This window comes from Corapipo altera, unplaced genomic scaffold (genome assembly GCF_003945725.1).
Source record: "Corapipo altera isolate COAL_440 unplaced genomic scaffold, ASM394572v1 57, whole genome shotgun sequence".
NCBI lineage: Eukaryota > Metazoa > Chordata > Aves > Passeriformes > Pipridae > Corapipo > Corapipo altera.
The window spans coordinates 2,900,213-2,926,697 of record NW_020884905.1 but is presented as its reverse complement, the minus strand read 5'-3'; the positions used below and the strand labels follow the sequence as shown (position 1 = coordinate 2,926,697).

The following is a 26,485-nucleotide window of genomic DNA, read 5'->3' as shown; positions in this document are numbered from 1 at the left end:
AATAAGCTTATGTTCTACTGTTATGAAAAAGCACAAACCCTTATTTCATAAGGTAATTGAAAGTGCTCTATTCCTGTGTTTTATGGCTTTTTTCAAAGACTGTCTGACAAAAGGAAGTAACATTGTTTTCATTTGTTTTTAGTGAAGAAATTGCCTTTTATAATGGAAACTTGAGAGAAAAACAGACTATTCACAGAACCTTCCGTAAACTGGTAAAGTTTTTATCTCTTAGTTGAAGTTTTGCTTAAAATGCTTTAGTTCTATCGTGGTTTCTTGAGATGTATTCATAGAAATGGAATTATAGTGGCTTGGTGTTTTTACTGCTGCAGTCATTAGATTAAAAAATAAACTAGAAAGCTATAAGGAGAACACAAGATCTTGGTAGAATGGTCTTTCTCTTGCCACTTACCTCCTTTTCACCCACCACAATTACTGTTCTTGCTGTTTAGTTTCTTGTGTAGGTTGTTTTGATGTCAAGTGCAAGTCTTTACCAGCAGGGACTCTTGTGCAGTGCTTGTCTCAATTAGAGGTGTGTTGAGGTATCTGATGTAATGAAAAATAACTGTTTGAAATCAAATGTCTGTAAAATAATAGATGATAGTAAAACAAGTACTGATGTAGTTTGAACTTTTTCTTCTGTACCTTACTAGGTGGAACACTTGCATAATTTTATCCTGTTCCGGTTCTCTATGGGTTTCATTGATACAATCATTGCCAAATGTAAGTGTTTGTCCAGTGCTAATGGATTTCTGTAAATAACGAAACAAACTTTTTACATGAGAATTGCTTTTTTTCTTATTGTGTAGCTTAATATTTATTCTTAAACTGCAGACCTTGCCACTGTGGTTGGTTACCTGGTTGTTAGTCGTCCATTTTTGAACCTGTCTGATCCTCGTCATCAGAATAGTACTCATGCAGAACTTCTGGAGGTAAATAGACTAGAATTAAAACAATCTCCTGATTTTAAGTTTTGTTAGTCCACATAAAAAAACTTTCTTCTGTTCTAGGATTACTACCAAAGCGGAAGAATGTTACTGAGAATGTCTCAAGCTTTGGGCAGAATAGTCCTAGCAGGCCGTGAAATGACAAGATTGGCTGGGTAAGCTTAACAGTAGTTCTGTAAAAGAATCTTTCTTAGGCTTTTGTTGCTGTTTGTCATCTCATTTTGAGAAAGTACCTGTAGAATTAAAATAAACTTATGTGCTTTTTTCCTTGCAGCACCCTAAAAATATAGAAATTAAAAACATTTTATACTGAAAACATATCTGAAGATGTGCTAGTTTTGTCCACTATTTCACATCTGAATAGTTGCAGCATACGGTTTGAATGTTTAATTAAAAAGGTGTTGTCAGATGCTCCTAAATCAATTATGTATTGATTATTTACCAAACTTTTTAAAAAATACCTTAAGCAGAAAAATTTGGCAGTTACACTGAAAGGATCTTGTAAATATTGTGAATATTGGACAACCTGGTGCAACTCTAAAATGTAAACATTCTGTTTCTATGCTGGGTTGAATAACTTCGTCATTTGACAGTTTAACAATGCTACAGTGCTCATTAGAGCTTCTTTGGATTTCTTTTTTTTTTATATAGATTTACAGCTCGAATTACAGAATTAATGCAGGTTCTGAAGGACTTGAATAGTGGCAAATATCAGCGTACTATGATATCACAAGAAAAAGGTAGATGTGACATAATATGCAATATGTGCATGTCTGTGTAGTGTTCCGATCTCTAATACTTTTTTCTTAATTCAAGATGCAGATAAAAAGCAAGCTTTGTCCTTGATACCGGGATCTGGAGAAATTATCAACACTGATAACCTTATCAAGTATGTTTACAAAGTTTTCACGAGTTCAGTGTTTTTCATGTAGACTGGCTTTTATGTCTTCCCCTCTGACTCTTAATAGAGATTTTAATACACATTATTACAATTCGCAATTCCTGTTGTGCTTTAGTGTATTTACAAGTAATTCCACCTCATGCCTACTCAGCATTTCTATTCTCTAAGTCAATCCTTATCCACTCATGTTAGCAGAAGACATAAACTGCTCTCTGGACTTAGGCTTTTTGGTAACATTTCCTGCTGTCCTTTGGAATGTGACTTCCCAGACCATTTTGTTTACTCTTAGAAATATGTTAGTTACGGATTTTATTCCATTATGTAGTTCAGCTGTAAAAATCAAGAGCAAATCTGTATTAATTTTCAAGATATTTGCTTGTAATTCTGCATGCTCAGAGACCTCATTGATGTACTTGTGTAGGGATCAGTTCCTTCATTCTTTGTAGTCTGAGGAACATGGCATTGACATAGTATTACTACTTAAAGACATAAAATACAGCCAGTTAAGAGATTAAGTAACCCCAATCTGGGCAGTGTGAAAAGCAGATAGGGAAGTAGGAGGGAAGGAGGGGGGGAAGGGGTAAAAAAGAAAGGAGATGATATAGCTATTTTTATTATTTTCATTTAAAAAATAAGGCAGGGGGAGGTGAGTAGAGAAGTCATTAATTGTGTATCCTAGAAGTACTGAAATACACTTCACTAGTAGGTTTAAAATGACGTGCATCCTTACATGTACGTTTATATCCACAAGATGTTTTGGAGACCAAAGGCTTAGAAGATTTGGAAAACAAATACATGAAGGGGATAAAAACAAACCTGTAGATGTTTAAATGCTAAGGTACCATTTTGGTTCAAGAACTTCCTCAGCTGTTAATAGCTGGGAAGTGGGAGAGTGACTGAAGTACTGCTGAAATCTTACCCTGTTCCATAAATCTCTGAAGTAAGCATGCAGTATTAACTTCTTTTAGGCAACTGTTCTGGTTTTTTTTTTTTCCCCCCAATGTTGCGATACATACAGGTTTGATCATGTTCCATTGGTGACACCTAATGGAGATGTTTTGATTGAAGACCTTAACTTTGAGGTAATGTTTTTAATATCATAGCAAATGATATTAATATAAAATTTTCAAGTGAAGGTGACAACTTCAAAGGTCATCTGATTTATAAAAAAAGTGCAAACATCATGTTCATTTTTAACAAAAAGGCAACGAGCTACTTTCCCAAAAGAAGTTTTTATTGTTACAAGTATGTTATCTTCCAGCAGTTGATGCTAAACTGGTTAGGGCAAAAATTAATTATTTCTGGAAATAGCTCATTGTAATGTCAGAAAGTACATGTGTACAAGCCTATGATGATACCAGATTGTCTTACTGCTTATAGAAGCTTTCAACAGTACATCCTCACAGCATTTTTAATGTGTTGGATTTGCATTTTTAGGTTCGATCTGGTGCAAATGTTCTGATTTGTGGGCCAAATGGGTGTGGGAAGAGCTCACTGTTTCGTGTTCTTGGTGAGGTAAGGGAACTTTTTAAAACAGGTGGGGGAGAATGCAAAGCACTGTTGTAATTGGACTTTCTTTGTCACGTTTTAACCTTTTGCCTTTTGCAGTTGTGGCCTTTGTTTGGTGGGCGTTTAACAAAACCTGTAAGAGGAAAGTTGTTCTATGTTCCCCAGGTGAGGCCAAGTACTTTACTTGACAATAGTGTTCTCTTTCTACTTTCACTATGTTTAGAAATATTTGACATATCTCTTTGGTTCTAACTGTATCTCAGAGACCATATATGACTCTTGGAACCCTCAGAGATCAAGTTATATATCCAGATACTTTGGAAGATCAGAGAAGAAAAGGGATTTCTGACCAGGTAATGATAATTAGTTCATTAACTCTTTGTCTTGCTTAGGATGAGTAATGCTTCAGATTTAGAAATACTGAAACTGCTATTAAAAACACTGCATTTAATTGGATTTCAGTATTTACCGAGGTTGATAACGTGGTGGTGTAATCCTTTATAACCTTTTTCAACCATTTCTTTCTTAAGTTCATGTAAGCTTTATTTGTGATTCCTGTTTCCATAAAAGGTGCTGAAGGAGTACTTGGATAATGTCCAGCTGGGTCAAATCTTGGAACGTGAAGGAGGCTGGGATAGTGTTCAGGATTGGATGGATGTACTCAGCGGGGGAGAAAAACAGAGAATGGCAGTATGTCTCAGAAGCATAAATGTTTAACAAATGCAGAACATAAATAAAAAATATAATCTGAATTGTAAACTAGTTTACTAAATTTTAAGATTTTACTTAGAAGAAACCACCAAAATGTGAAATACCTGAATACTGAGAAAACAACTGAAAATAGTGTTTATTGCACTCAAAATTTAAAAGGAAATGTTGACCTTATACCACCCTTTTACCATGCCTTATGCTTTCATTGTATAAACAGAAGTTCTAAAACAATTATCTTCAATTAAAAAGTAAAGGTATACAACTCTTGGATTTTCAGATTTCAGTGGGTAGCAACTTAATTTCCTTGCCATAGTACATTTTTGGACACTAATTTTTAGTTTAACTTCCAACACTGCACTATTGGTTGTTGTTCTGTATCCACAGAAGCTTTTTTTTGGTTTACATTCCAGATGGCAAGGTTATTCTATCATAAGCCCCAGTTTGCAATTCTGGATGAATGCACCAGTGCTGTTAGTGTTGATGTAGAAGGCTACATATACAGCCACTGCCGAAAGGTAAGCTCTTTGTTTCTAGAATTACATCTCTTTGTGTTAAGAGGGAACTTAAAATGATACCAGGTTCACTCTTCCTTATGCCTAGTGCAGACTAAAAATTTAAAAAAAAAACAACCTAAAAAAAAAAGCTGAGTCCTGTGGACTTTATGCACACTAGAATTCAGTAATTGTTTTGTAGTCTTAGGATAATTTACATGTACTGTGTAACCTTACTTTTCCAGATAGTCTTAGAATGTCAAGATCAAATAATCTAAGATTTTAGACTTTTTTGTTGTTCATAAGCTTTCTGTTGGCCAGGGCAACAGCAGTGAAAGGCTGGAAGTTTTCTATCTCAAAACAGATGGAAATGTTAAGCCAAGCACTCTAGGAAAACATGATGTTATTAAATACAGTTTTGTTTTTCCTTTTCCTCTTAAACTCACCATTTCAGATTCTATGCAGTACCATGTGAAATATCAGCACGATTCAATTTCACACTCCTAGTCTGGGAAAGAATAGGCTTGAAATAACATTAGTTATTGAAATAACATTAGTTATTGAGTAGCAGTATTCTCAGGATAGTAATGGAGAAAAGCTGTGCCTCCACTGAAATACATGCTTGAAACCATAAGTGGAAACTTAAGGAACCTTCTGCAGTAGTGAATGGACTCTGCAGAAGGGACAGTATTTCATGGACTAATTTTACCACATTGATATCAATACCCTGATGCTTTCTAAGTCTATTTTCCATACACTTATTATTCTGTTAACTTGAAATATTCATTTGTACTTGCCAAATGGCTAATGCATGTTACTGAAAAATAGAATTCTTTGTTAAGCTGTCCTTACAGAAAGCAAAAATGTTACCTTGTTTTATCATCAGAGCCATTTTGTCCTTGCTGCTACTGTTAGGGATGAATAGTTAACTGAGTTGCAAGGAAACAAAGAAAGATTATCCACCTCTAAATTGTCACTCTAAGTTAATTCATTATAGCTTTTGTGGGTTTGTTGGGTTTTTTTTTGTTGTTAGGCTTTCTTTATTCACAGGTTTATTGTTTTACCTGTCTCATATCCTACCTTCTTTGCCCAGTTGATTCTGTTTGATGAATCATTAGGAGCAAAAGAATGATGAAATCAATTAAAAAAGATAAATCTCTTGTTTCCTTTTTTCCCCCCTGCAAAATATTGTATTAGGCTATATATGTCTAGTGTTAATAATAGTCTGGAAGGTAGTGGTTATGAATTTAAGATCTTCATCTGATATCATGCTGAAAAATAAATAACACCTTACCCGTGAGAAAAAAAATAACTGTTTTGTGGGTATTTTCATCATATAGGTTGGCATCACTCTCTTCACTGTTTCCCACAGGAAGTCACTCTGGAAGCATCATGATGTATGTAGTCTGCTTTACTCAGAATATGTGTCGGTGGTTGGGGCTGGTGTTGACTGACTTTTTTAAATTGACTTTGCAGTTTGAGTTGTTGTCATTTTACATCCTGATAGGTCATGTTCTGGTTTTGGATTTTTGTTTGTTTGTTTTTTCAAGATTTTACTTTCATATTCCAGTTTCACTATTTGAAATAATCTTATACTTCTAATTATGAAGAACACTATCCAAAAATCCCTCTATGTATCTGTAAAAGTAGCCACAAAAATATGAAAGGCTCACTAGATGCTTAAGTCTTCTTTCTTAGACTCAAAAAACCCCTTGAACTAGAATCCAATAAACAGCATGGAGTTTCTTTGCTTTCACTATACCTATCTATGCTTTAAAAAAAAAGTTAATCTGTAATACGTGGACTTCTTTTCTTGCAAACTTAAGATTTTATTACTCTTTTTATGCAGTCAGAATGTATGTGTGGGTAAAAATACTGAGTGAATACACAGGGATTAATGTGTAACTCAAAGTATATTGTCACAAAAGCCAAGAGAGCAGTGTTAAATCTGGGTGTCGCTGTTAGCAGACTGATGTATGATATGCGAAAAACTCAGTTTAATGTTTTTATAGAGGCAGTTGAATTTAGTGAAATGTGAAGTAGAAGCAGCTTACCCTCTGTTTAGCTGAGTTTAAGATTTTGCTAAAACTTTTTAAAGTTTTTTTATTTTTAAAACTACTTCAAAATACAATTTATTTAGGACTTTATAGACCTAGTAATTTTTTGGAGGTTAATAACATATGTTCTTTGTTTTTCAGTTCTACTTGCACATGGATGGCAGAGGAAACTACGAGTTCAAGAAAATAACTGAAGACACAGTTGAATTTGGATCTTAAAGTCATAAACTGAACTGCTACAGAGACTGATGATTACAGGAAGTGTGTAGAATGTCAGAAAATGTACCATAAAATTACTCAGCTTGTTAAGCATTTACTATTATGTAGGATATTGCTAATTGTGTATATGTTGGTTTGATTATTGATATGTACTAAGAATGTCCTTATTCTTGTGGTTTAAAAACCTGCCTAAATTAAATTGGGCTTAAATTGGTGTAACCTGATTCATCCTGGGATGCAAACCATTTGAAATCGGCTGATTTGACTTTTGTAGACCTTCTTTCCCTTCACTGAAAAGCCCTGTTAAAATTAGGGTTGCTACCTCTCTTGTTCCTGCAAAGCAGTCTTGGATTTTTGCTCTGTTCTATGCATATGATAAGAGTGATCTTATGCAGTGCAGGACATTGTCCCATCTTCAGATCTGTACCCTGTTAAATGAAAGAGCCTTTTCCTTGTCAGAGCCTTGTGATGTAGCCAATGTGCCCTTGCTGAAAAAGGATGAACTGAAACTAAAAGACAAAACTAATTCCTTCTGGTGGTAAAAAAAAAAATTAAGCTTGTTCTTTGCTGGGTTTTGGATTCTCTTTAGCATCTGTCTGTCTGTGCAGTTTTCTCTGCTGCTCAGCAATCCCATTTTCTCCCAGTTTAGCAAGAGCTTCATCCATCCCCTACCCCAAATGCCCTTTTTCTCTCAGAAATACTGTGGTAATGAATAACTGAGAGGAGGCTGAGAGAGGAAAGAACAGATGCACAAAAGAAAGGGGGGAAAGAAAAGAGATTATATTTGTATCAAACAATCTTCTGAATGTTTTTAGCTCTGAAAAAATGAATGACTCCCACAAGAAGCAACAGAGAAAAGAGTGTGGGTCCAGTCATTCCTCTCCTTAAATCAGTGGAGATTAGAATGAGCTCAAACATGTTCATCTGTGAAATAGCAGACTGTTGTGTGTCTTGGGTTCAGTCCTGTAATACAGCAGTTACTTTTTCCAAGTTACTCCTTTTCTCCCTCTTCAAAAAACCAGGACTACTTTTGATCTGAATTTGCAAGTGAGGATAATGGTACTTCCTGTTTGGTCTTCTAGGCTGTGAAGCCTGAAGCAATGCTTTAATTTCTATGTTTATTCTCTTATTTGTTATGATGTTTCTTATTTCTGATACAAATTATTTACTAGTGATTCTTGCTGTTGTCTAAGGATATCTAGTCCTTGCTGGTTTTCTTGTTCCAGCTGCCAAATCCCTGTGAAGAAACCAAACTATTAAGATAGTTTACTGTAACAGTTTTTTCCTTACAAATGATTACTGTGGTTGTCATTTGACTTTGACAAACATAGATGCAGCAAGGCGTTTTTTGTGATCAGGGAATAAGAAGGTATAATTCAAACTGAATTGCTGTTTAGGCTTTAAAACAAAAATTTACAATACCTGTTGTACAGTGAAGGTCTAGTAGTTTTTTAGTAGTTCCATGTAAGATACAATATAGGAATGCACTACGTGAAGGCATGCATAAAATATGCAATACATCAGTTCTCTGTGCATCTTTTATCAAGGGTTTAGGTTAAAAAAACCACCCCAAGTTTTTATAAAATGGATACGTACTTGGATGCACTGCTGATTGTTAATTTTTACCCAGTTTGATTAGTCATTATCTTTCATGCTGAAATTACTATCTGTTAATGTTTTTCCTTTTATCACGTTTCTTGCCCCTACCTGCCACTATTCTTTCAAAGTACTCAAATGCTGGTATAAGAATCTAGTGACCACAGTAGATTCAGAGTATAACGCATCAGTGAAAATCAAAAAAGCTTCTCTCTGAAGTATAGCATATTCAAGAGAATAAGGTACCAGAATAATTTTTTGTGCTTGTTTAACAAGAAGGCAAATAGATACCTGATTTAACTAATCTCTTTTTCCTGTTCATTCGGATTCTCACATCAGCCATAATGTAGCAGGTAGCAGCATGCTGTATGTGAGGTCGTAGTCTTTTTTTAATTGTAATCATGAAAATAGGGATGCCAGATAGGTGGTTGTGTCAGGAGGTTTTTTGGTTTGGGTTTTATTTTGTGAAAGTTCTCAGCACAGATGCAACTTCTTCTCTTGGAAGGGCTGTTTTAGTAGCCTTTTGGAGAGACAAAGGAAAAATTAATGTCTAAAATGAGGAAGTTGCTATGATCTTTGTGATTAGGGCAGTCTTTTGCAGTGGAGTAGTAAACTTGGGATACTTTAATGTATTTTTTAATGCTGACAAGCAAAACCACACACAGCACACTTACATAGCCCCCCAACAGCCAATCCCAATTGTACTTTACAATTTACCTGTTTATAACAGAATTTTGTGTAATCTCTTATTTATTTTTAAAACTAACAACAAACAAACAAACTAAAATCCATCTCCAAAACCAAGGAGGAATAGGTTTGCCTTTAGATGCCATGAAGTTCATTGAAACTGAGGATGCTGGTATCTGCTTAGGGCCAGAACTTAGTGTTTCTAAATACACTGGAAGGAAAGAAAAATACTCTTCTGTGCTTGATTGTAAGAAAGACTTATAAAGAAAGTATAAAAAAGAATGATGTTTTAGAATTATGTTCTTAAAAGGCCTTACACTAAAGTGTTTGAGATAGACTTGATCTAATGGAAGATTGTAAAAACCCTAATGAAGATGATCCAAGTCTCAGTTCTGTTGCAGAATTGCACTGTGATACTGTGTTTTAGTTGTTATGTTTCTTTAATAGCACAAGCTGGAAGTTAGTAAATTGGAATTCTGAACTATCTTAGTAAGGTGAAGTACTGATGAATATTTTCAGTCTCAAACTGTTGGTGCTTTGAAGACGGTACTGGTAGTAGTCAAATGGCTGCATTTCAACAGTGGTGGGAAACATTCCTGTGTGTAAATACTGTAAAGTGTTTTGGAGGGGGAAATGGCGCTATATAAATGTAAGACATTAAGTGCCTCTGAAATAATAAATCTAAAGATAAAATTTATCTAGGCTTTTGATGTTTCTTAATGATGTGATTAGGAATTTTGTAATAATTCAGTGAATGGATATTGAACAAATGTTGAGTTACTCAATGAGCCAATTGACTTGTATTCTGCTTATAAAAACATCTGCAGTACTGTCTGAATTCTGACCTGGAATCAGCCAGGTGATGCCATCCAGTCGTAGGCTTGACCAAGTACATGAGCTCAGTACTTGAAGGTATGTACTGAGAGCAAGTGGATTATAGGTGCATTAGTCTCTTTTAAGTCTGCACTGACTTAACTCAGTTGGTTACAGCTTGGTACTCGTAATGCCGAGGTCATGGATTCAGTCCCCGAATGGGCCATTCATTTAAGAGCTGGACTTGAAGATCCTTGTGAGTCCCTTCCAACTCAGAATATTCTGTGATTCTGACTTCTCTGTCCTTTGTCTTCTGGCCACTTCTTTTCCCTTTATTGATTTTAGAAGAGTATGGGCTTGAACAAGATTAACTTAATATCGTTACATACTGTGGTAATTCTTTTGAGTGTTCATTAATCTTTGTACTTTGAGGAAAAGAAGATAATCACTTTCCACTTTTATTTTATTTGCGAATTTCAGTTGTTTTTCTTTGTTGTGGTAAACATACCAGCTATCAGGATACTTGAAACACCATAGTATAAAAATGCAACCAAGATATGCTTGAATTACCTGACTCTAAAGCGATCAGTGTTTTCTAATACTAATTAGTGCTGATTTTTCCATCTCTTAACTGAGATTAGTTGTGCAACAAGTGTATTGTGTAGCATTCTTAAAGGGTAGAGCTCCCTTAGAAAGGAAATGTCTCAACCAAGGATGCAGTCTTAAAAATCTAGGTGTCGTTCAATTTAGCTGAAGAGCTAGATAGATAAAAAAGGAACCTCTATGTTATGGATGGCATGTTTAATATTTAAATTTATTTTTTAGATTAGTGTGAAGTCTGTTACTTGTTCAACTCTAGCTTTCAACTATACAGTTCTTTCCAAATGCTTGGTTTGTATGCCTCAACATTTTTTTTTTTTCCTTATGTAGAGAGAAGATACTAGTTCCTTGAATAGTGGAACTGAAACCATGGAGCAAAAAATTCAAACTCCTTTGCAAACATCAATCTGCTGTATTTTGAGCATGTTCAATAGCCTTGGTCCAGTATTTCTGAATGTTTACCAAAGCTCCAGGCAGCTATGCCCTCTCAGCAAAAATTAAGGATTCTTGACAAAGACTGGGAGATGATGGTGCTTTCTACAGGACTACCACAACAGTGGAATAAGCTGCAAGGTGAACAGAACATTACAGTGCACCTTATCTTCCATGTCAAGTGCAAAGCATGCTTTACTGCATCATGGATTTATTTTTCTTACAAAAACAAACAAAAAACCCCCCACAGCAGGAAATGTGTGCAAAAATCCAACCTACCTCTGACCCTTGTAATTTTTCTGGGAAATGTTGTCAATGTAAGCTATGTCCTAAACAGTATGCATGTTGCAGGGGCATTTCTTGCCCAAATGTGGCACAGATAGAGCAGGTTAGACACACCTGACTGGACAGCCTAAATTCAAGATTGCTTTAGCACCATTTGCAAGTGACTTGTACTATAAAAAAATTCTGGATGAATTGCCAATGCATTAGCGCTGTACTGTATGCTAGAGAAGGTGATTAATGAGAAACAAAGCATCATGGAATGCTTCCATGACACTTGACACACTTTTTAATTAAATCTCATCCAGTACTGACAACTTAAACAACTTAAGCTCTGCAGAATAGGGAATTCAATCTTCATATTTGTTAACGCTATAAAGACACAATATCCTATGACTTAGGACAGGAGAGAAAGAACTAATTTGGTGGGTTTTCTATAGAATTAATCTCTGCACACTCAAAAATCTGTCACCTAATCCTTGGTGTTCTGAAATGATCCAGAAACGTGAAAAAATAATAAGATGGCCTATTATCGAGGTAGGAGTTAAAAATCCATTATTAAAATTTAAATGTAACTGTCGTGGGTGCTAAGAGATGTCCATAGAAATGTCCAGGATAATGATCATTTGAAATCCCCTGAGAGAAATAGTAGGGGAAAAAAGATTGTCTTGATTTTAAAGAGAGAATAAATCACAACTTTAATCTGTCAAGAAAATCAACAGTATGCAAATTCAAATTTCTGCTTATAAAGCTGCTGTTCAAACCAGGTATTTCTATATATAACATATTTGCTTCTATATTAGGTGTAGATAACCAGATGGCTTGTGCCAGTCGCTTTCATGAGCATGGAAAGAGGTTTCTTGGTTTTACTAACCAGTGATATACAGCTCTGTCAGGAGGAGGTTTGTTGGGTTTTTTTCTCTTCACATATTGTGGTTCCAGGCTCTTGCTAATGCTCTGGATACAGTCAGGTTTTTATTATGATGCCTTAAACTTCACCTGGAAGTTTAGAGTGGCTGTGCACATTACAGATTCCTATAATATGTTTTTTTATATCTTCTGATGAAACCCATCCTGTCATGTGCATTCAAACGTAAGATGAAACTGGTTTCATTCAACTCAAACCATTCTATGATTCATCTTGAAACAGAAATATAGCCAAATTAGGTTATTATGACAGCAACTTGTCTTTCATATTAAAACCTTACAAAAATTTAAAGCAGTCTTTGTACTACTGCATCATTTTCTTTCCTTGTATTCAAAAGCAGAGCCAGATAACAAGCATCTTGGAACTTGACAGACAGAAGCTGTTTCAAGGGAGTAATTTGAAAAAGATGGTAAATTCGGGGATTAAATAGGAATAATACTCCTAAGCATCTAGTGACATTCCACAGGGATTGACTTGGGAAACTAAAGACATTTTGCCAGTAATCCTGAAATGAATGCAACAGTGCAAGAATAATCATCCAACTGGCATTTTAAAAAGGGAGGGAAGGGAAATATGGACACTCCACTTATGTGAAATGTATCTTTCACAAAGCAGGCTTAATAATCACAAACTCTCTTACACTGGTTAGAAACCTCCCTCTTAGTGATGTTTGACAAATCTGAACCACAAAGATTGAACACATTTACTGGTGAAAGGAGAGCTTTTGCTGTAGTGCCCAGCCCCATTCTCTGCTGTGTCCACAAACCAGCATCCTTATTCCCCACCCGTCCCTTGTCTCGGGAGACAAGTGGCATCTACACATGATGCTGCACCAAAATAGAACAGAACTGGAAAAATGAGGTCAGTTCTCTCTAGACAAAACTAAAACTGCTGGGATTGATTTACTTGGTTAGAAATAGGGAACTCCACCTACATGACTGAGCAAGTTTTCTGTATTAAAATAACTTCAAAGTATGGCACAAATTGAAGCTAACTTTTTAAGCTTGATTGTAGAAGTTTGGGGCAATAATGCTCCAAAAAATACACTCCATGTGTGCAGTTGAAGAGAGAGACATCTTCTATGTAACCAAATATACCTTTAATCTCATTAGACTGAGTGGTTTAGTGCAAGCAGATACTAAAAAACCTTTGATTAATTTTAATTGTTGTGAATGACAAGGTAGCTAGTATGTAGGTGCTCCCCAAAACAACCTACCCTTTATTTCTTTACTTTATTGTAGCACTCTACTGCAGGAATTTGTTGGCACAAAAGCAGCAGAGCTAAACAGCTGTGTCAGAAGCTTCTAATGTGACAGACTTGGTAACACACTACAAGATGAAGTATCTATAGAGGAGCTGATAAGCTGATGTGTTCGGGAAATTAATGGTTAAAAAGCAAGGCTTGTGTGCTGGAGGCTTCTTAAAATTTGGATCCAATCATATATTGCAACAGAGCTTCTCTGAAAAGCTGGGAACCCTTTGCAAAATTTTTTTGGAGCTTAGTAGGGAATTAAGGGCCAAGGTCAATTCTATGCATTGGTATGCTTTTCTTTTTTAACCCACAAATGCTAACTAGATTTGGAAAAAACACTTTTTTTTTTTTTTTAATTATTAGAAAACTTTTATTTATAATAGTCTTAAGTAGAGAGTTCAGGAAAGGCTACTTGAGGTTAGTTCACAAAATTCTCTTTATGCTTAGGGTGTTACCTCTGTAAATTTCCTCAAAAGGCCCTGAGGTGCATCATGCTGGTGGGATAGAAGGTACTTAAGTAGATGTGTCTGAGGGACAGGGGTAGTTCCTATGCACACCACGTATTTTATTGTTTGTCCTATAGTGTGGTGACCTGCTTGAGAGACTGGGTACAGCAGAGCAGCCCCTCAGCAGGGACCTGTTTTGACTTCTTGTGCCTGTCAGTGCTTTTAGAGTGGAAGGTCATTTCCCTCAAAAAATATTTTTGGGGTTGCTTCTTCAAGACAAGCTCAGCAGAACTCAAAGCATGTACAGCCCAAAATAGCCCTGGTTACAAACACAGCTGCTTTCCAGCTATTCCTACCCGTGCCTTTCTTTTCCTTGCTGCCAGACAGATAGCATGTTATCACAGTTCCAAACATAGCTTGTACTTCAATGTAACTTACAAGGTTTCTGAATTTATGATGTGCAGCATTTTCCAGTGCTTCTGGAAGACCTCAGTCCATTCTCTGAGGTTCTCAGTCCATTCCTCTAAGAGTGAAAAGGGCAGCAAGAGGAATCTGTTTTCTGTTTGAAGCATACAGAGGAAAAAAGCCTGGTAAGAAGCTTAACAGTCAGCATGAAAATCTCCTAATTCTGAGCTACTCCCAAGTTTTCTGAGACTAAAGGAGAAATTTGTCAGGAGAAGGGAGTATGGTTTTTGTGTGGGTTTCAACACCATAGTGGAAACAATGGGTAAATAAGTACTGATGGATTGTTAAGTGGGGCCAGGTTTCCAGCAGTGCTTGAAAACTGGACAACACAGGGTATGTTACAACCCAAGATTCCTGAAGAACCTGTCGTAGGGAAGCATTGAATGGAAGATGAGGGGTGTTTGGGAGGAGAGAGCTGCTCCAGCCCTTAATATGTTCAAACAGTGCAATGATGTCTTATCTGTTGCTCTTCGTTACTAGAAAAGAGAAGGTCTAAAAAATTTCATGTGCCCTTTTCCTTCAAATTTTGGTGGAATCTGGATTCAATGTGGGTCTCAGTGTGGTAACCATTTAGGAATATTTAGATTGTTAATGTGCTGATTATGCCTTTTTTTGCCACTTGGGGTCAGCTTTTCTAGGCACATGAAGCATAATAACCTGACACAAATTGCAGAATTAATGCAGAGATTGCTCACAGAGTACAAGTTGTGTTTGCGGGGCCACTGTTCTGATGTAAGGAACCTGCAGTGTGAAGGGCAGAGGAGGAACAGATCTATGGTGTTCACAGTCCCACTACTGTACTGACTGTGGCAGCGGTGACATACAATCGTGTGGTTGCACCCTTGGTGATCATGTTAAGAGTAAAGTGGAAAGATGGGAAATCAGACTGAGCATCATGTCTCTGGAGATGTGCATGTTTGGTGTGAGTGGATGGTAAAGTATGAAGGCAGCAGAGGGAAAAATTTTTGTGTTAATCAAGGATGCACTCCTTAAAAAAAAACCAATAACAAACCAACTACAACAAGAAAACCCCCAAATACCCACAAACAAACAAAAAAACCACCACAAAAATCCACAAACTCCAAGAAAGAAAACAAACCCACATTTCTACCTGGAATAATGAGTCCTTCTTATTATAGTAGATTTTAAAATCTCACTTGTCACTCTAGCTTTTTTATTACACTAGCTTTTTAATTGAGTTATGTGACTACTGAGTAACTAATTAAAAAGTATCATGTGATCTCATTGGGAAAATATTTCTCTGTTCAGAGGAAGGCAGATTTTAATTAAACTTCTTTTGATGAAATAGTTTTGTGAATGTAACAGTGACAGTACTTTGCTACTTTAATATTTCTTGAAGTAATAACATGGAAAATTTGAAAATAAAAATAGAAGAAAATTCATCATGGGGAGTAAGTGAGATCTGAAACTTTGAATATTCTTTGAGTTCAGATTAATAAGTTCACTGCTATTTTAAACAAGCCACTAAAAAAAGTAGGTGCAATAAGAAGGTACTCAAAGCAGTGCTAGTGAATGTTCTGGAAGTTATTGGCTTTATGACAGAGACCAAGTGAAGCTGTAGAGTGTAAAACAAAAAAATGCTTCAATTATATTAATATGTTCTTGATTGTGATTAAGGGATATAGATTTATTCAGGTGCTATATTTTGATTTAAATGAGATCCTGCCCAGTCGTTTGCAAAAATGAGTCAGTGGGTTTGTCTCTGGGGAAGAACAGGTACTGGAAATGAGTAGGGAGATGGGGAAGAGGAATGGAAACATCACCAAAGGAGCCAGGGTATGTCAGGAGCAGAAACACTGCGAGCTTCTTACAGAAGCCAGTCACTAAAGTGTGTCACTAACAGGGCTCAATTTTTCACAAAATGTGAAATGGGCACAATCTCTGCAGTTGGACATATGAGACAGGATGTGGCTGTGAAACCCTGGAGGAAGTCCACGTGGCTGTATGTTTATAACTGGGTTTTACTGGAAGAAATCATCCTGAGGGAAATCTTCCTATGAACTTGACTAATTCAGCTGCAGTTAAAAGCTGAGGAATTACAGGGAAAGATGTTCTTTCTGGTCTTTTGGGGGGATGCTGAAAGAGGCTTTGTGGACTGAATGAGAACCTGTGCCAGAAGAAGCAGAAGAATCTCACTTGTGGGAAGATTTCTCATCATATGGTGTAAGGAGGAGATCTGCAGCACATGTCATGGTCTTTACACCTTGAGCTTTTTTAATAGTCCTGCTGTAGAGCACTGGAGGGCACACACCACCAAATAAGGGAAGAGCACCCTTCTGTGGCAGTTTCTTTTTAAGGGAATGGGCGTACTGTGTCGGGGAGTGTATGCTATGGTGAGTAACACCACACCTAAGAGTTGGGAACGGATTTTCAGCTGGCCAGTTCCTGCTTCTGTCCTCTCTAGCAGGTTGTTCTTTTCATGTCATTCTCAAACATGAATGCAGGACAAACATGGACTATGGAAAGCATGGTTAGTTGTATGTGGATAAATTCTGTGTAATTAGAAGATTATTCAATTGACTCTTGGATCTAGTACTGTGTATTACAAGGTTCTGAAACTGCGTGGCAGTCACTACTTTACAAAACTGAACCAAGAGGGTAATCTATCACAGCTGTTTATTCTCACAGTGCAGAAACTCTTTGTCCTGAGTTGTCACATAACTAGTGATACAAATTGAGCTTATAATCACGTTCTTCTCTCACATGCCTCTCAGCAGGAGCCTTCTCACAGTGGAAAGCTGAGTCTGCCAGAAATAGATTAGCTAACCTGTTTGCTGCCATATCTATCATACGTACATTTGTGAGGTCCTGTACCGTTGTTCATTTTAAGTAATGACTGTAATTTTATTGTCTGTAATGCTGTTAGGGCTGACAGAAAAGTAGCAGAACAGTATCAGCCTTTATTCCCTTATGTGAAGAAGAATGCAATTTTAAAGCAGTACTATAAAACCAAAGTGGCTTATTATAGTATGCAATGTTACACATTCACTTGTACAAGGAGAGGACACAAATACTGTGTCATGGAACTATACAAATGTATTTATCCACTTGAAATAGCTGGATAACTTTTCCAGTTGACAAGGAGCAAAGCAGAACAGGGGCATTGGGAGCCTTAGTAGGAACACGCTTGCTTGCAGAAACCTGCTCAGAAGATGAGCCAGAAAGTTTAGTTGCATAGGAAAAGTCTTCCCTATATCCTATCATTTCCTTGGGTGTCTGGTTCCATCTTAAATCCATACAGTGCTGAAGTGGCCACATGTGTGTTGTAAATAGAACCTAGTCCTTCTCCCTACTGACAATACCTTTATTGATACAACAAAAACTTCTGCCCACCCTGATACTCTGAGAAAAATCTCTGCATAAAACATTTGGTGTGGGCTTACGGAAGTTTGCAACTAAAAAGCCCCTTTCTCAACTGTCTCCACAAAAAGCAAAAAACCTCGTTGAAATAGGATCTGTGAACCCCGTGACTCTGGTTACTCAGCATTGTTGGATGATAACATACTGCAGCTAGGAAACACAAGTGCTTCAGAGTTCCAGGACTTGTGCAGTCATGGGGCACTCTTTTGCCACTTAAGGCACTTGTTTGCAAATGAGTATTCTCTTCCCTCCTCCCTCCCCAGCTTCTTCCCCCTTCCTTACCCCCTCCTCCCCCCCCTTTATATTCAGAACAAACCAAAAATCTCTTTAAGTAATGAAGGATGATTTATAGCATCATTCTATGTAGTTTATAACAAGTAACTGCATGGTCTAGTTTAATAAATGTTATGCTGTAATCTACAGGCTTTCTTTTTCCTATTAGCTCTTCCCTTTTCTGAGCTGGGTACTGAATGAAGCTGAGGGAGCAGAACATCACAGGAAGGGAAGTAATGATGACATCTTTGGAATGTTTTTAAATTTACTCCCACAGGCTCTCGTGTTTTTGATTGCTGTTGTAAGATTCTTTTTCCATACAAGGCTTATGCATCAGCAGAAAATGTATTAAGCATTTATTGCACAATATTAAGTATTAAGTAGATGGGTTTTTTTGGGGATAATGGTGATATTTGTTTTCTTCCCTCTGTAAAAAGAGGAATTCAAGAACAAAGAAAACTCCCATAAAATACACTCACACTTTCATCGGAGTCTTAATCCATACATAGGTGTTATCTCTAACACAGGGATAAAAATATAAAATACAATTCTGTACGAATTGATAGATTGAGCTATTAATTTTGTAAGGTATTCCTTGTCATGAATACGGTGGAATACACACCACTGTCAGAATCCCTATGTGATACATCCAGAGATGTCTGGTATGCTTTCCATTAGAATAAGAAGCTCTGAATGCAAACCCTGACTAATTGCTGACATAAGTGGACAGCCAAGACATGACTCAGGACTTTTTCCAAACCTTTCATCCACTTGTGAACTGTGGCTTCTCATAGTTTTATCCTTACAGGTATTAGGTGCCCTGGTATTCTGTTTTGCAGAGTCCTGATTAGACTTCTGGCAGGTTGCCTACACTGCAGTCACAAAATAAGTTTCCTAAACATATTTTTAATTTAGTTCTAGAATAAAAACTGTACATTGTTTTGAAAATGAAAAGAAAGTCTTATTTTTCCAGTCACCTTTATTTCACTAGAAAAGTATAAATTATCACCATAAATACAGATATCACCAGTATAAAAGTTAGATTCTTGTTTATAAAATAAATATTAAAAGACAAAGCAACATCTACCTCCAAATCCCAATACCAAGATGATTTGAATCTATGCCACAGAAACTGTTCATTCATCAGCTGTTTAGTTAAAAATTATGTTCAAAATGTAGTAAATACTGCTACCTATTCAGTGCTTGCATGAAATGAGTTATTACTGACTCAAACCCTGCAAAGTATTTGTTCTAACACTTACTTGGAACTATCAGACTACCCTGTCAGTACAACTCTCAATGTAGTGTAATCTGGATATGCTTTCCAGAGGGATAGCAGGTACCTGCTCCAAGAGAGTTCCTTACAAGTCACCAGTAGACTAGTTTCAGTTTGTTTACCTTCAATTGTCTATATTCAAATATAAATAGACCAAGTTAATTTTATCCAAGAAGTGCAGAAATAATAGTAGCAATTTTTTCACATCTGAACTAACAGATCATTTCACCAGTTAATAATATTAAAAGGTAGATAAATACAGGTTTTGTTTCACAGAAACAGAATGATGTTCCTTTAGTTAGGTAAAGGACACATATTTTTCAGAAGTAGTGTTCTTTCCCCTCACAAGTACCGTAAAGCTGTACCATAAATCTTCTGGCTCAATAAGGCCATGCTTCTGATCAAGCCAGAAATACCTTTAGTTCACAATCCTGTTTCAGACAGGACAATAGAAGTGGCTTGGGAATAGTCTATGACAAGGGATGAGCTCTCTGCAGAGAGACCATAACAAATTAGAGAGATGGGCAATCACCAACCATATGAAGTATAACAAGGGCAAGTTCTGGATTCTGCACCTGGACAGGGCAACCCTGGCTTTGTTTATAGACTGGGGAATGAGAGGTTGGAGAGCAGCACTGTGGAAAGGGACCTGAGGGTCCTGGTTCATGGCAAGTTGAATATGAGTCAGTGGTGCCCTGGCAGCCAGGAGGGCCAATCCTGTCCTGGGGGGCATCAGGCAAAGCATGGCCAGCCAGTTGAGGGAGGGGATTGTCCTGCTCTGCTCTGCACTGGGGCGGCCTCACCTTGAATATTGTGTGCAATTTGGGGCACTGCAATATGAGAAAGTCACTAAGGTGTTAAGAGAGCATCCAAAGGAGGGCGATGGTGAAGGGTCTTGAGGGGAAGCCATATGAGGAGCAGCTGAGGTCATGTGGTCTGTTCAGCCTGGATAAGAAGAAACAGAGGGGAGACCTCTTTGCCGTCTTCAGTATCCTCATGAGGGGAAGCAGAGGGCAGACATTGACTCTTCACTCTCTTTTCTAGTGGCACAACTCGAGAAAATGGCATGAAGCCAAGTCAGGGGAGGTTTAGGTTGGATATTAGGAGGTGGTTTTTCACACAGAGGGTGGTTGGGCACTGGAACAGGCTCCCAAAGGAAGTGGTCACAGCACTAGGCCTCTCTGAGTTGAAGAAGTGTTTGGACAACGTTCTCAGGCACACTGTGTGTGCCTTGGGGTATCCTACACAAGGCCAGGAGTTGAACTTGATGATCCTTGTGGGTCACTTCCAACTCAGCATATTCTACGATTGTATCAGATCACCAAATGCTCCTCTAGCCTCCAGCCACTAAAATTTGGGCTTCAAAATTCCAGTTTCAGAGAACCTAAAAAGCTCCACCCAATTATCCAATTTATGGTTTTTTGTTGTGGTGGTTTTTTTGTCTTGGTGCTGCCATTAATGTCCACAATACTTTTTCCTTAGACACCATTAAGTGGTTGCTTTTCTCTCGCAGCTCTTACTTTCTTGCGTTTACACAGAATCACTGGTAGTACAATGGCAAGAGTGATGACTGTAATTGCAATCACTGCTATGATGATAAAGACTTCTGCTCCATATTCTGTAGGGAAGGAAAAAAGTGCAAGATTCAGTTATCAGAATCCATGACACAGTGCTACAAACTCTTAGCACTCATTCCACTGAATGAAAAAATGCTTTCTATATTTTACAGTACCACAGAATTCAGTGTGAACTAAATACATTTTAACATGAATTTGCTGAACTGAGGTAAAGCTTTATTTCACCTCGTTCACACTAGGTTTTAATCTAGTTTAGTTCGTGCACTGAAATACTGTGCTAACACCACAAGAATAAATCAAACTGTTTCCCCTGTCCCTACATCGTTTCCATCCAAGTAGGAATTTATTCTAGGTTATAAGCTAGAAAACACCAAGAGAAGAGTTTTCTATTTAAGTTGTAATTAAATTGTAATTTATCACTATTGTGATAAACAAAAATACGTATTTTGATAGGGAAGTTAATTTGAGTTCATTTGCCAATTTTAGAAGAGATTTTCTTATCTGGGGGAGAAGAAAGATACAGTACAGCAATGTGATATTATTTAAATAATATTGATGACTTTATATTGAAGAAAGTGTTATCCAGATTGTTTGTCTAAAATTTGACTGGCTTATTCACTGACCGCTCCTTAACTTATCTACCAGTGAAGAAGTCAATCTGCCAACCTCTGACCTTGTAATAGTAAAGAGAGTCTTAGTCTCACCATCTGCTTTAGGGGTAACTAAAGGTCAGTTCAAACTACAAGTCAGTGGATAGGTTTCCAGCACTCGTATGTTTTAGAGCTAATCCTTCAAGCACTTACTATGGGACGTCCTATTGGAAGAATCTGAGGGAAACAATGGTGAAAAAAAACAAAGCTGAAGGCTAGTGATGAGATCTGAAGCCTCGGTGACCAGTCATCAATTCAGACAATTTAATCAATGCAGTTGAGCAAAACCCTAAAACAAACTCTCACCAGCTGAAGGTGGTGGGCTCTTACTTGAAGTGAGTTCTTCGAATGAGTTTCCATGTTCTGACTGTGTCTTCTAACTTACACAGTAAATGGTTTATAACAGGCATCCCAATTTAAAGACATGTCTTTTTGTTAGAATGATAAAGACTGTGGTGTGACAAACGTCACCCGGTACCCACCGTCGAAGATGCCCCTTTCTGCAGTGGTGCAGTGCATCATGCTGGTTTGACCGTTACGGTCTTCTCTGCGGGACGGAACGAATCCCTGGACATAGAAGCAATAGTTCTTTGTGCTCTCAACACTTACTTCAAATGTATGGCTTTTTGTTGTTGTATCTTTCTAAAAGGGAAAAAATAAAAAAAAATATTTCAAGTGTCAACTCTTAAGGTAGCACAGAAATTGTGTAACTATAATACAGCTACAGAATATTAAAATTATTACAGAATGAAAACTAGAGTTAGACCTTACCTTTCCAGAACTTTGATCTTTCCAGTAATAGAGTTTGTATTCCAGGTCATGCTGGAAAATATCTCGAATGCTTTGAAAGCTTCCATTAGGAAACGCATATGGTGTAAGTGGATCTTTGATCACAACATTCAGTTCCGAACCTTTTTGTGTATAATTCTTTATCTCTGGTTTTCCGATAACAGCTAAACAAAGATTTTTAGAATTAAAAAACTGATATCTTTTCTACACAATATGCTCTTCTTTCTTCCACTCTTTATTAACTTCCCGTCTCAAATCTATTCTGAGTTTATGAAGCCAAAGTAATAGGGTGAAGTCCTGGGTTGTAAACAAGTATCTTCATCTAGTACACAATGTTAACAAAAGCTTTATGCCTGAATGTCTTCTCCAGTATCAGCATGGCTACTGTAAGAATCTATAGAAAAAACCTTTAAGCTCAATCTAAATCTTGTTTAAGTCAATGGAACTAATCTTGAAAGGAAGTTTATAACAAGATTTAATTGGCAATCCTACTTACTCTGACTGTAAGGGGTAAATTTTTCAGAAAGCGCATAAGGTGGTTCTTCAAAGTTATCCATCCCCGCGGGCATTACAGACAGTATGTGGGCTACGTAGGTCTCTTTTACATCCTTGAGCGCATCAGTAACATCACACTCTGTTTCTGTTGTCCGTATGCATTTTCTTTTAATGTCAGATGTCTGTCTGAAAAGAGCGAGAAAGAAGTGTCAACAGCTTCCAACCAAACACTTACAGATTTAGATATATTGAAAAACATCTTCCCCTGAAACTGTATGGATTTCCCTCATCTGGTAGAACAGTCTTGCAGGGGTATTAGGCTGAAAAGGAGAAGAGAACACTTGAAGAAAACCTATTGTGTACAGCTGTATTTCACAATTCGAAGTAGAATCAAGCGAAGTAAGTATGATCCATATGACAGAAATATGTTATTGGACCCATATATGAATTAAACATTCAGTTTTTTATATTAATGGATAGAAACCCTAAGTAGTTCTGATTTTGCATTTTTCTGCAGTTGCAGAATTTACTTTTAAAAATATAAGATGCATAAATTACTTTGAATGTGTTATCCTTGATGCATGTGAAAACTCTTGCCTTAAGAAACATCAGTTGCTATAGGAAGTTCTATTGACACAGTTTAATGTGACAACAACGTCTCGGCATATATGTCACTTGGTTTTGCAACTATGCAGTGGCAAATGTTACTAAGAACCAGACAGCAGCAGCAAATTTCATTGCAGAGTTATGATTTAAAAAATATTGACAAAAAACTCTTATCTTGATTTTTAAAGAATAGAAAACATGTCCATTTACCTGAGAACTAGTAATGAGACCAGGAAAAAAGTGTTAATTCCCCATTTAACTTTCTAACAAGAAGGATTGAAAAAAAAAGTTATTACTCCATTTTTTTCCTTTTTTTTTTTTTTTTTTTTGCTGGTGAATTAAGGAAAAGAAAAACTGTGTGATCTCAGCTGGAAGAGCAAGAGTGGTGACTTTTGAAATTAACAAATGAGTTTTCCTCAAAATGTTTTATTTTCAAGAGTCACCTGAACTCCCTTCTTACTTCACCAGATTTCTTATGTCACAGATCAGTTATTGATAGTGTCACATGAGATGCTTTGAAAAGGGACAGAGATTTGATCTTTGGGATGAAACAAATGTATTCTGTAAATGTACAGACACAAGAAAGCAAACATTTAAGCACACTTACTCTGGAACAGCAACTTATCTAAAGAGGTGCCTCTGTTGCAAAACTACATCTGATTCTACACTGAATCTTGGGCAAACAGATTTAAATTTTTTGCAAGCAAAACCACTGGAAAGAAACTCCAGATTCACAAATTTAATAAAATTTGTTCTGCTAAGTGTGTGCTTTTAAGTCTACTAATCTAATCAGACCCTTAAAGAATGAAAGAGCACATTAGGCCATTGCACTGGTATTTCATCCATTAGTCATGAGAGAGCTCTCATGCCACTTTTAGTTAGAGACAGAAGAGACTACAGTACCACTTTTTCATTAATATGTAGGAGGTTTGATGATGCATTTTCCCTTTGGGACAAATTTAATAATACTCTATGTGTTAAAATGGGAGCTAAGAACAACACAGATTTATTACTGAACTTCATGGAAGTTTTTGTGCAGTTAGACACTTTACGTTAGCTGGGTACCTTTTATGTCCACAATATTTTATAGTTTACATAAAACATGATGACAGAGGAAGTGTTGGCAGAGGTAGAGGAACAAAGGTGATTTTTAGTATTATCCAGCAAGACAAATTATTCATTTATTGTGATTCACCAATTAGAATAAAATGCAGACTCATTTATTAGACACCTTTCAAAACTGAAGACAAAAAAGACTCAGACCAGACACCTTGAAAAGCATAAAAAAGGTGAAATTCTATCTGACACATGGTGTGTCAGACTGAGCATCAACTTCTTCAGAGTATCCTGGCCTAGATCTCTCATGCAGCTGGCCTGCAGCAAACCCCAGAACTGAAATACTGATCTCTAGCTCAACTCTCCATTTTTTAGAGTGGGCAAAACCAGAAGCCTGAACCACGTATTCTTATAGTTGGATACAAAAACTATTAACAGCTGGGTAGGGAATTCTCCTAAGTTCTAATGTTTGGGCTCTTTTCCTGTTACATTTATTCTCAGACATATTCAAACACGCTCTATTTGCGTCTTCTTCAATTGCCATTAATGGATATACCCTGGTGTAATCTACTTACCCGTGTATTTCTACAGTATAGAAGTAACCGGATGGTTTTGGCTGCCACTGTAGTATAGTTTTAAAATTGATTGAAGACCAAGTTATATTGACAGCTGTCGGTAGTGCTGCATAGCCTTTAAATACAGAAAAGAGAAAAATATCAGTGGTGATATGTAATTCCTATTTCCCTGCAGTTGCTGTTTAGTTAAATGAAGCGGTTGCTGCTAATTGCTACTCCGAAAAGTTGTTTTTGGGGAAAAAGCTCAGTCCTACCATATGGGCTCATGCTCATCTTTACTAAAGAAATGTGTCCTGGGAGAAGTGAGAAATATGAGAAGAATATCATTTTCTGTTTTACAACTCTCAAATCGACGAATTAACTTATTTGGAATTCTGTCTAATTAGCCCTTTTTGATTCAAGACCTCTGAAGATGATACAAAAGCTTGAACATGCAGAATGTTCAAGCAGCAAATAAATGTGGTGCAGTTCACCAGGACTCTTGGCCCCCACAAGCGGATGGGAGTCCGCCGCGATGATCCACGACAGCCACAGCTGCTTCGGGGAACTGTCTGGGAGGAAGCCGGATGGGAAAACCCCTCGCTCCTCTGTAACCTCTGGAAATCCAGGGTTTAACTGAGCGATATCCTACTCGTTTTCAAATTACCACCTTCTCTACCTTTTCGGCGAGCTCGGAGCTGGGGCAAGGGAAGGAAATCTTGCAACCTTACCGCAACTGCCGACCCCCGAGTCTGCCCCCGCTCCGCAGCAGCGCCCCGGCCGTGGACAGTGAGGAACTCCCCAGAAGAAGCCAGTGCTTGGTGGCCCGAGCAGGGGCCGCCGCGGGCCCAGGGCGAGTGCCCGGGTGAGCGCCGCTGTCCTGCGGCCACAGGGCGAGTGCCGAGAGCCGCTGTCCCGGGGTCAGCGCCGCTGCCCCCCTTCCCGCGGCTCTTCTCGGGCTCCCTCGGGGACACCCTGTCCAAGGGGTCCGAGGGACCGAGCCCCGGCGCCGATCCCCCCGTCCCCTCCCCGTCCCTCTGTCCCGCCGTCCGTCACGCACCGGCGGCGGCCAGGCGGCACAGCAGGGCGCTCAGCAGCAGGGCCTGTCCCGGGGCGGGGGAGCGCGGCATCCTCGGGGAGCGGATCTGACGGGTCCCGACGGGTCTGAGGGCGGTGAGTCCGGCGGGGCGGGAAGCGCTGGCTTATATCGGCGGGGAGAGGCGGGGACCGCGGCGCCTCCCGCGGGGCAGCCGGCGCGGCCGGCGGTGGGAGCGGCGGTGGGAGCGGCGGGGGCCGGCGGGACACCAAGGGGCAGGGAGTGTGGGCGGCGGAAGCGCCCGGGTTGAGCAAGCGGAGCCGGGGATCTTCGAGGAAAGCCGTGAGGAGAGGGGCACTGAGAGACGGGCGCCGTGCCCCCCGGGCTCCAGCCCCTGAACCGCGACCCCGGGCACACCTGGACGTGCCTGCAGTCCGTGTCCCCCTGCCTGTTTGGCGT

At 38.2% G+C, this 26,485-nt stretch overlaps 2 protein-coding genes across 8 annotated transcripts in view; one reads left to right on the top strand and one right to left on the bottom strand.

Moving 5' to 3' along the window:
* The window catches only part of ABCD3 (ATP binding cassette subfamily D member 3), a 45,766-nt gene extending 35,954 nt beyond the window's left edge, over window positions 1-9,812 (top strand). For all 7 annotated transcript variants that reach the window (XM_027651771.1, XM_027651772.1, XM_027651770.1 and 4 more), the window contains 14 exons: window positions 143-212; window positions 651-720; window positions 832-929; window positions 1,008-1,099; window positions 1,596-1,684; window positions 1,761-1,833; window positions 2,864-2,927; window positions 3,283-3,360; window positions 3,454-3,519; window positions 3,618-3,707; window positions 3,925-4,044; window positions 4,476-4,580; window positions 5,897-5,953; window positions 6,755-9,812. In XM_027651771.1, the coding sequence (XP_027507572.1) occupies window positions 143-212; window positions 651-720; window positions 832-929; window positions 1,008-1,099; window positions 1,596-1,684; window positions 1,761-1,833; window positions 2,864-2,927; window positions 3,283-3,360; window positions 3,454-3,519; window positions 3,618-3,707; window positions 3,925-4,044; window positions 4,476-4,580; window positions 5,897-5,953; window positions 6,755-6,832 (1,150 nt within the window). In that variant the 3' untranslated portion in view covers window positions 6,833-9,812. The remainder of the gene's footprint in view (window positions 1-142; window positions 213-650; window positions 721-831; window positions 930-1,007; window positions 1,100-1,595; window positions 1,685-1,760; window positions 1,834-2,863; window positions 2,928-3,282; window positions 3,361-3,453; window positions 3,520-3,617; window positions 3,708-3,924; window positions 4,045-4,475; window positions 4,581-5,896; window positions 5,954-6,754) is intronic.
* A 10,174-nt stretch (window positions 9,813-19,986) lies between these two features.
* Window positions 19,987-26,179, bottom strand: F3 (coagulation factor III, tissue factor). The gene is made up of 6 exons (XM_027651769.1): window positions 26,051-26,179; window positions 25,012-25,126; window positions 22,776-22,960; window positions 22,262-22,443; window positions 21,973-22,132; window positions 19,987-20,881 (listed from the first exon to the last, which is right to left on the bottom strand). The coding sequence occupies exons 1-6, from the start codon at window positions 26,118-26,120 to the stop codon at window positions 20,742-20,744; spliced, it is 852 nt and encodes a 283-aa protein (XP_027507570.1). The 5' UTR covers window positions 26,121-26,179; the 3' UTR covers window positions 19,987-20,741.
* Window positions 26,180-26,485: the final 306 nt, after the last annotated feature.

Coding starts and splice junctions, on each gene's coding strand:
- F3 (XM_027651769.1), bottom strand. CDS start 26,120: ATGCCGCGCTCCCCCGCCCCGGGACAGGCCCTGCTGCTGAGCGCCCTG. Junction 22,444..22,775: donor ATTTACCCCTTACAGTCAGA/GTAAGTAGGATT, acceptor ATCTTTGTTTAG/CTGTTATCGGAAAACCAGAG. Junction 20,882..21,972: donor AGAAAGGGGCATCTTCGACG/GTGGGTACCGGG, acceptor CCTTCCCTACAG/AATATGGAGCAGAAGTCTTT.